General features: G+C 33.7%; 1 protein-coding gene across 2 annotated transcripts in view; it reads left to right on the top strand.

The window, feature by feature from the left end:
* Positions 1-3,175: 3,175 nt before the first annotated feature.
* Positions 3,176-10,659, top strand: part of LOC144836940 (SNARE-associated protein Snapin-like) — a 31,551-nt gene continuing 24,067 nt past the window's right edge. For both annotated transcript variants that reach the window (XM_078691888.1, XM_078691889.1), the window contains exon 1: positions 3,176-3,362. In XM_078691888.1, coding sequence (XP_078548014.1) covers positions 3,190-3,362 — 173 coding nt within the window. In that variant the 5' untranslated portion in view covers positions 3,176-3,189. The remainder of the gene's footprint in view (positions 3,363-10,659) is intronic.

Raw genomic sequence — 10,659 nt, 5'->3', positions numbered from 1 at the left:
CTAAGGGTTTATAATGTTTTGGTTAGAAAATAAAAACAAATTACATAACAAGCAACCATAGTTATTTATGTATTTATATTACATAGCCTATGTAAATACGTGAACGTGATTGGTTGAAACTGCATCACATGACTACCGCTGCGAGGATCGTAAATCGTATATATCCTCGAGTACGCTGATATTGACTGAGTAATTTTCGCGTAACTATCGTGTCGTCCGTGGCATTAAACATATAAAATCCAGTAAATTTTCGAGTACGATGATATTGACTTGAATTCATCCCATCCATCCTCACAGTGTTCATATCCATCGCATATACGTAGGCCGTGGGCGTACATCCACCACTTAACACCACATTGGAATTGTTCATCATTACAAACATACTGCGTTGTAACAAAAATTGTTATGCAATATAATATTATTGTCATGATTATCTAACAGTTACTGAAGCTTCTTCGCGATTCTCCGTAAGCAAAGCAAAACATGTGTATAATACGGTTACTAAAAGCAAATGTGAAGATTGTTTAAAATAACATTTTGTGGTACAACATGGCGCGATTCCTAAAAGGTAAAACACTTTCTGAAAGTGTGGTGATTTCATTCATTTGTCGTAACACAGTTGTCGTAATCATGCAGTGATTGGCAATGTTGTAAACTTTAAACTTATACTTTCGTTCTAAATCGGTATACTTTATCGTAACCAGTAAAGAGTTAAATTACTTTAATTTAATTTAACTCTTCCCTAATCGTAAGCATGAGTATGAACAAAAAGTCAATTTTCATTTTTTTAATGACTAGAGATATAATGGTTTTTTTATATTGGCTCATATTTTATAGTTTAGTTATTTTATTTTCAACCTGTTATTGGTGTTTTACACTGTTGGTTTGAAATAAAGAATAAATAAAGAATAAATGAACTGCTTTTCTTGGACGAATAATTAAAACGAACTTAATTTACTAGTACAATATTTGTACTGGATTAATCTGTTGGTACTTGTTTATTTTTAGTACGGTCGCAATAAAAGATTGTTCACTTCATATTTCATTACTATTTTGGGCTGTAAATTTTTTCTCTAGTAAATGACTTTTGTTAAAGATTTAATTGGTCACCATTGACTCCATCCACTCCCCCTCCCGCCCCCCCCCCCCCCAAAAAACCCCAAAAAAACCATGACAAATTATGATTAATAAAATCAGGCTTTAAATAGGCCATTTTGTAGTTTTAACAATGTTAATCACAGAATGTTTTTCAACCATGTCCTGACAAATATTTGAAAATGAATTTTTGAAAGTTTTATAATTTTTGCTTTAACCATTTATTTTATTTAAGGTCAGCATAACTATGGAGACGACATTGGAGAGAATTTCATCCGTTTTCCAGTGATTCTGTGTGAGTTCCAGTGGCTGATCTAGATTTTCTTTTCAGATACCTCTCTTCATTTCCATACGATTTTTTTCTTTACTGTGTACCTGCCTTAATACAATCTTTCCATAATTTTCGGTCATCAGCCTTTTTTTCCCAGGTGTTAACATTGATGTCCATTGCCTTCAAGTCTCTTTTACATGCATCTTTGAAACGCAAAAGTGGACGTCCTTTGGATCTTTTACAATTCGCTAGCTCACCGTACAACATAACCTTTTGAGTTCTTGTATCGTCCATTCTTCTGACATGACCAAGCCATCGTAGTCTTCGCTGTCGAATTAATGTAAATATCGAAGGAATGCCATCTGATATTTAAGATAGTCCGGAGACAGCGGAGGTGAAAAGTTTCTTTTCTTGTCTAACATAGGTTGTCCATGATTCAGCTCCATACAAGAGGACACTAATGACACATGCCATATACACTTTTATCTTCACAGCCACTCTAATATTTTTGTTTTCCCAAACACGTGCAGACAACTGATCTGACTGAGAGTACTAGAAGCTCTTCCGATTCGAATGTTTAGTTCACAATTGCAGTATTGATATATAACTTTACCGGATCAAATAATTCGATTACATTAGGCCTACTTGTAAAACCATCGATCTCATAGTTTGGACAAATTTGCTTTGCTTACCAGGGAAGAGTTAAATTACACTAATACGCATATTAAAATGTTGACTTTTTACCTTATGTCAACTGATGAAAAGTACTCTTTTCATGATGTGTATAATTGATTAACAGGATGAGAAAAAATCAAATGTTATGTCATTTGGTTTTATATGTAAGTTCTATGATTGGTCAATATTGACATTTGACCCTTAATCGTGGAGGATGTTTTTTTCATAAGGTGATTGAATAGATATCTATAATCATAAGAATTTAATAAAAGACCAAATTGTACTTTAATAAATTGGTTATAATACTTATATTTAATACATTGCTATAATTTGACAATCTTGAACTTTAACCCCTTATATATCGAAAACGCTTCCAATCCTGATCGATTACCTTCCAGATTTGTAATCTACGGACAATTCTGGTCTAGAAAAGGTGGATGGCAATTTTTCCCCCGTCGGGTGGTGATACACTCCACGGGATTCTCTCCCTTCCCCCTTCTCCTCCCTCCTGCCACGGGACTATTATAAATGTTGAATTTGGTTAATTTTGCGGGTAAAGTCATATATGGTCTATAAGTAAAATATTCACATATTCAGAAATTTTCGTTGTAGCATGCAGTGCCATTAATAATGGATTTTTGGCACTCGATGAGTGTTTTTTTACCATCAATATAGACTCCTCTTCATTTGATGTCCATAGCGACAGTGGAAGTATTCCTTCATCGGATTTAATGATAATTAATTTCATTACGCATGACGCAATAAATTAGCTGGGCAACGGTTTTAGGTGGATTCATTCCACTCTAACTTTTCGGCTTAAATTTGTTAACATTGCTTTGTTTTGCGTGCTGTCTGTCTGAATCAGCAAAAAAATCACGTAGTCGATAGTCTCTGGCAGTTGTTGTGCGCCGCAACCTCATGTTTGGCAAAATGTAAGTCCTCTGTCACAAGAAGTTTTTCTCTCCTTCGGAAAGTCGACACTTAATTTCAATAGATTTTTCCTTGTGTTTTCTATTCTTAGTAGTGTATCAAACAACAAATTTCCAATTTTATTACAGTGCTTATGCGTCACTAGACCGTACGTACCGAGCAGCACAAAAAAAAGCCCACGTACCTCTAGAGAGGGCGTAACAAATTAAAAACTTAACATGGCGTCAAATGAAAACAACACGGTTTATCAGGAAAATGAACCTGAAGATTCTAATAATATGCATTGTCAAGGGATGATAAACAAAGATAAGAGAGACGCCATGGCAGAAGGTCTTTTAGATTTACTGAGACCAGCTGTTGAGGAAGTTGACTTAAGAGTAAAATCTGTAAGGTAGGCTAGGCCCACGTATAATAATAGGCTACACTCACTCAGTCGTCAGCACACACGCAGGGATGACGGCCTGTGTAATGATGCGTGTGGCCTCTGGGTAGAGCCTAGGTGTAGACCTGGTGAGTCCTGGCTATGCGAGCCCTGGTATTAGTGGTCCTAGTCTTATCTTAGACTATGCTTGGCAGAAAGTACTTTCTAGGCCTAAGTAAGGGTTTAACATGATATCATCGGTCACGTTTTTTGGTCGCGATTCTGATAAAAATAAAATAATAAATCGTTATGGCTAAAGGTACGGTAATTATAGAGGGCGCTATGTAATGTGGATGTTAATCAAATAGGTTATATTGCATTGGTTTTCTGCAAGCCAGTTGTGTAGCCTAGTGGGCATGTGATGAGGCTTTGGCTTAAGGGGAGATTCGGTACTCTTCTCGACGTCTTTTTTAAATTTTTTTTTTTAGTTTTTAATTTAAGAGAGATTATTTAGAGGGTTAGGTTTTTAATATTTAGGCGCTAATGCAGTTTCGTACCCACCCCTTAAAATTACTCAAAATCTTCATCCATCCTACTCACGAGTTGTCTACAACATCCTGCAATCATAAAATTGTAAAAATTCGATATTTTTTTTAATTTATAACTATTTTTAATCAATTAATACAGAGCACCCTTCAGAAATACATCGCAAGCTTAGCTTCGCGAAAATCATCGCTAGGCCTGCCGATAAAAGTATGGAGGCCTCACAGGACATTAACTCTTGATAGAGTAAACAGTTGCGTTCTATAGAGGGCGTAGTTACTAATGTTTAAAGCACGCACTAAATAATAATTTGCATTATTTCCGACATGAATTTCGTATTTTTAATAAAGAAATAATATACAACTAGAATTTAATTCGTCACTTTGACGAATTATAGGTGATCATTTTTATCATTTTACTGAAATTAATTTTTTTTAAACATGCACGTACGTTAACATACGATCGGAAAATGTTGATGTATGTCATCCTATTATATGCTTATAGTGCTGAGTTGTGCCTATATGCCATATACAATATGTACAGTATATACAGTACTGTATATCTATATACAGTGTAGCATAGGTGAAATTACGGGACACACATGTTCTAATTTTTTGGCATGATGACGTTATCAAACTAAACTTTAAGATGACAATTTCGAAAGATAATTAATTGAGCAAAAAAATATAAGATTTGGAAAAAAATTTGGCACGTAGAAGCGCTGTGCGCGCTCTTTGAATTGTGTATAACTTTGACGAAAAATATGAAAAAACTACTTTTTCACTTCAACTGGCCATATGTTAACGTCACAACATCCGATAGGCTTAATTTTTATATGAATTAATATCTACATTTCATCAGCTTTCATAATAAATTATAATCATCAAGGTAACCTTCAATTCTGAAGAGCTGTAAGATATTCAAATTTACTGCGAAGGTGAAATTACACGGCCTACGTTATTCAAGTTTTTACGCGTGATGACGTCATTAAAATGAAGATAGTGTCAACTCATGATAAAGATAATTAATTAAGCAAGCACATACTGAAAGTTGTGCAAAATTCGAGCACACATAACCAAGATGCGCTCTGTTGAATGTGATAATCTACACAAAAAGATAACAAATCCTAATTTTTAAATTCAAGTGGCCATTTGATGACGTCAAAACATTTTGTACGTAAAATGTGTACATGAATTCATATCTACAACTCAATGGCTTCCAGAATAAGTTAAAAAAATTGGGGGTCATCTTGAATTCTGAAGAATTATTTTCATTTTAAAAAAGACCTATTTTTCACCATTTTCAGAACTTTTGTAAAATTAATGTGCGCATTTTGTCATTTTTAACGTGCTCGTATAGCGTTATTTTAAATCGGAACTGACTCAAATTTGGTGAATGTACTAAGGATGGTGAGTAGAATGAGATTTGTAAAAAAAATTCATATTTTTTACGCTTTTTAAGTATCGCGCGCGCAAAAACGCATTTTTGCGCACTAATTTTTTGAAACACGCAAATGGCCTAATTCATGCTCTAAATTGATCAAAACTTAATTTTGAGCGTTTTAAATTTTTAACGCGCGATATCACGTGATGAAACTACGTGCGCGTGCGTTTTTATTTGCTAATATTTTTACCCTTGATCTGAAGTTTACGTGTAGTGAATTTCATTAATATGTGATAATGAATTATGGAGATATGATTGATAATGTGATTTCGCAAAATGGCGTATAAATGTCGTCACGGATGAGTGATCACGCTGGAAAGCTTATTAGGATTAAGTTATATTATTTGAAAGATATTCTGAAATTTTTGTAATCATTGACATTAAACTTTTTGAGATAATTGTTACACAAAATAGTGTACAGAAACAATAAAAAGAAAAAAAATAATAAAGATTTTATACAATAACAATAGGTGATCATTTTATTCTAAATGATCACCTAACTAGAATTTAATTCGTCACTTTGACGAATTATAGGTGATCATTTTTATAAATTTATTGACATTAATATTTTTTAAACATGCACGTATGTTAACATACAATCGGAAAATGTTGATGTATGCCATCCTATTATACGCTTATAGTGCTTAGTTGTGCCTATTATATGCCATATCACATTATGTACAGTATACTCTATATCTATATACAGTGTAGCATTGGTGAAATTACGGACACACATCATGTTCTAAGTTTTTGGCACTGATGACATTATCAAAATAAACTTCTGGATACCAATATCGAAAGATAATGAATTGAGCAATAAAATATAACAATTGGAAGAAAATTTGGCACGTGGAAGCGCGGTGCGCGCTCTTTAAAATGTGTATAACTTTGACGAAAGAGATGAAAAAACTACTTTTTAACTTCAACTGGCCATATGATAACTTCATAACATTCGATAGGCTTAATTTTTATATGCATTCATATCTACATTTCACCAGCTATCATAATAAGTTATAAACATCAAGGTCAACTTTAATTCAGAAGAACTGTAAGGTATTCAACTATACGTTGTAGGTAAAATTACGTAACCACCGTTATTCAAATTTTAAGACGTGATGATGTCATCAAAATGAAAATATTGGCAACTCATGAGTAACATAATTGGTTGAGGTAGAATATATTAAACATTTTTAAAAAATCGAGCACAGATAAGCGACTTGCGCTCTGTTGAATATGGTGGTCTATGACAAAATGGAAAAAAACCCCATTTTAAAAATTCATGTGGCCAAATGATGACGTCATACCATTTTGTACGTCTAATGTGTATATACATTTATATCTACAACTCAATGGCTTCACGAATAAGTTAAAAAATTTAGGGGTCATCGTCCATTCTGAAGAGTTATTTTCATTTAAAAAAAGACATATTTTTCACCATTTTCAGAACTTTTGTGAAATTAATGTGCGCATTTTGTCATTTTTAACATGCTCGTATAGCGTTATTTTAAGTCGGAACGAACTGAAATTCGGTGAATGTACTAAGGATGGTGAGTAGAATGCGATTTCTACAAAAAAATCGTATTTTTACGCTTTTTAAGAATCGCGCGCTCAAAAACGCATTTTTGCGCAGTAATTTTTTGAAACACGCAAATGGCCTAATTCATGCTCTAAATTGATTAAAACTTAATTTTGAGCTTTTTAAATTTTGAACGCGCGATTTTACGCGCATGACCCTACGTGCGCGTGCGTTTTTACTTGCTAATATTTTTACCCTTGACCTGAAGTTTACGTGTAATAAATTTCATTAATATGTGATAATGAATTATGGAGATATGATTGATAATGTGATTTCACAAAATGGCGTATAAATGACGTCACGGATGAGTGATCACGCTGAAAAGCTTATTAGGACTAAGTTAAAGTATTTGAAAGACATTGTGAAATTTTGGTAATCATTGACATTAAACTTTTTTAGATATTTGTTACACAAAATAGTGCCCAGAAACAATAATAACAACTAGACATGAAACTCGTCACTTTGACGAGTTTGGTTATCCGCTGCGCAAGTGGTGAAACATGGACGTTTAACGACGTACCTTTTAACATTAAGGGGATAGGTTGAGGCCAAAAGGAAGCGTTCACATTGGCATTATGACCTACAGGCCGGACAAGCAACTGACAAACAAAACCAGAAAATGTAATAGAAATCACATATCTCCTAACAGCGATGAACGGCTCTGATACGAGAAAAATATTGTTTGCCTCCCTCTATCCTGTAAAAATAACGCCTTATTTGGCCTGCTACATTATAGAAATAGGTAGGAAATAAACGATTTGGGCTATTCCATTACAGTCGGTATAAACAGTAAAATCTGTTTACATATTAAATACAGTGTAGATTAGGTGTAATTACGGGAGCCGCCATTTATTCCAAATTTTAACATGGCGGCGGCATCAAAATGAAATACAAAGATAGCAATTTCGGAAGGATATTATCTCAGCAACAACATATTAATGTGCAGAAGAAATTTGAATACGTGAAATATTGATGCGCGCTCTTTTAAATGTTATGAACTATTACGCTAAAAATGAAAATACGACTTTTTTTAGTTAAGTGGCCATATGATGACGTCACATCATCAGATTGGCAAAATTTTCACATGATTTCGTATCTACAATCCAATAGCTTCCAGAAAACGTTTTAATCGTGATTATCACATTTTATTCTTACGAGCTATAACAGATTAACATTTACTGTACAGATGAAATTAATGCCACACGTAATTTAAATTTTTAGGCATGATGACGTCAAAAAAATTAAAATATTTTTAACTCATGCGAAAGATAGTTGATTGACCTAGACAATATCAAAATCGGGGTGAAAATGGAAAACGGATAAGTGGAGATGCGCTCTTTTAAATGTGATGAGCTATGACGAAAGATACAAAAATCCTAAATTTTATATTCGCGTGGCCATACGATGACGTCACAATGTCCGGTTAGCCATATTGATACATGATCCTATATCTACAACTCATCAACTTCCAGAATATGTCATCCACAAAAAGTTGACCGTGCAGTTTAGAAACTACGACTGTTTAAAAAAAGGCATAATTTTGACGAATTTCTGAACTTTTTCATCAAAAACGCGCGCAAATTGACCAATTCGACGTGCTCGTATGACGTAACTTTAAGTCAAAATTGTTTAAAAGTTGGTAAAATGACTAGAAGAGGCTGGAAAAACATAAATCATGCGAAAAAATAATGTTTTTAATGCTACGTGCGCACCGCACACGTAAAAATTTGCGCACGCGTGGGAATTTTTGACATGCTTAAAATGACATAAAACGCGTAGAAAGTTGATTAGAAATTAATTTTGCGCATTTTGAAATTTTAAATGCGCGTGCGCGCGTAATTTTGTGTAAAACACGCAATTTTTTTCCAACAGAAAGTTAGCGCGTGATATAAATTAAACTTTTGCAAAGTTTCACTTTAAAATGTTATTTGGTTTTTGACATATGTTAAATACGAGAAAATCGTTAAATCGCGTGTACGTCACGTTGCGCAATTGTAAACATCATGAAAAGCTTCGCTTGACGACGTTACATAAATGTCAAAATGTTAACATAGTTAACAAAATTTTATGTTTGCAAGTTTTAGAGAAAAGCGTTACACAAAAATCATACAGAAAGAAAGAAGAGAAATACTAGACATGTAACTCGTCACTTTGACGAGTTAGTTATCCGCACGACAAACGCCACGTGCACGTCATACGTTAGACTTTTGCACACAGAAAAAGATTATGGCATTATGACCTGATCTGAAGAATATGATATGTTGTTAGTGCTGAATTCTGTCAATTTTGTGTCATATAGTATATACAGTATAAACAGTATAATCTGTATACATATTACATACAGTGTAGAATAGGTGAAATTACGGGACCCCCGGTTATTCCTATTTTTAACATGGCGACGGTATCAAAATGAAAAACTAAGACAGCAATTTCGGAAGGACATTATCTCAGCAACCACATATTACCGTGTAGAAGAAATTTGAATACGTAAAATATAGATGCGCGCCCTTTTAAATGTGATGAACTATTACGCAAAATATGAAAATACGACTTTTTTTATTCAACTGGCCATATGATGACGTCACAACATTCGATTGGCAAAATGTTCACATGAATTCGTATCTACAATCCAATAGCTTCCAGAAAACGTTTTAATCATGATTATCACGTTTTATTCTGACGAGCTATAACAGATTGAAATTTACTGTAAAGATGAAAATAAGTTAACCACATTATTTACATTTTTAGACATGATGACGTCATACAAATTAAAATATTTTTAACTCATGCGAAAGATAGTTGATTGACCTAGCTAATATAAAAATTTGGGTAAAAATGGAAAACAGATAATTGGAGATGCGCTCTATTAAATGTCATGCGCTATGATGAAAGATACAAAAATCCTATATTTTATATTCGCGTGGCCATACGGTGACGTCACAATGTCCGGTTAGCCATATTAACGCATGATCCAAAATCTACAACTCATCAACTTCCAGAATATGCAAAAAAAATAACTTTCACCGTTTAGTTTAGGAACTACGACTGTTTAAAAAAGGGCATAATTTTGACAAATTTTGACGATTTTTTGAACTTTTTAATAAAAAATGCACGTAAATTATCCAATTCGACATGCCCGTATGACGTAATTTTATATCGAAATTGTTCAAAAGTTGGTAAAATTACTAGAAAAGGCTGGAAAAACATAAATCACGGGAAAAAAATTGTTTTCAACGCTACGTGCGCACCGCGCGCGTAAAAAAATGCGCGCGCGTGGGAATTTTTTACATGCTCAAAATGACATGAAACACGTAGAAAGTTGATTAGAAATTGATTTTTCGCATTTTGAAATTTCAAACGCGCGTGCACGCGTAACTTTGTGTGAAACATGTCATTTTTTTCCCACAGTCAGTTAGCGCAAGATATAACTTAAACTTTTTCTAAGTTTCAAATTAAAATGTTATATGGTTTTCGATCTATGTTAAATACGCGAAATTCATAAAAACGCGCGTAAGTCACGTTGCGCAACTCTGACGTCATTCACAATAGCAGGTGCACAACTTCACGTGAATGCCCACATGTTGACAAAGTTATAAAATGTTATGTTTACACGTTTTTGAGTTACGTGTGACACAAAAATGACAGAAAGAAAGAAGAATACAGAAAAAAAAAAAAAAAAAGATGATGAAACAGGACAGTTACAAGGAGTTATCCGCTGAATGCGGATAACTAAAAAAGATGTTGATGTTGATGATTTCGTACAAT

This window comes from Antedon bifida, chromosome 3, assembly GCF_963402885.1.
Source record: "Antedon bifida chromosome 3, ecAntBifi1.1, whole genome shotgun sequence".
Classification (NCBI taxonomy): domain Eukaryota; kingdom Metazoa; phylum Echinodermata; class Crinoidea; order Comatulida; family Antedonidae; genus Antedon; species Antedon bifida.
This window is presented reverse-complemented; position numbering and strand designations above follow the sequence as displayed.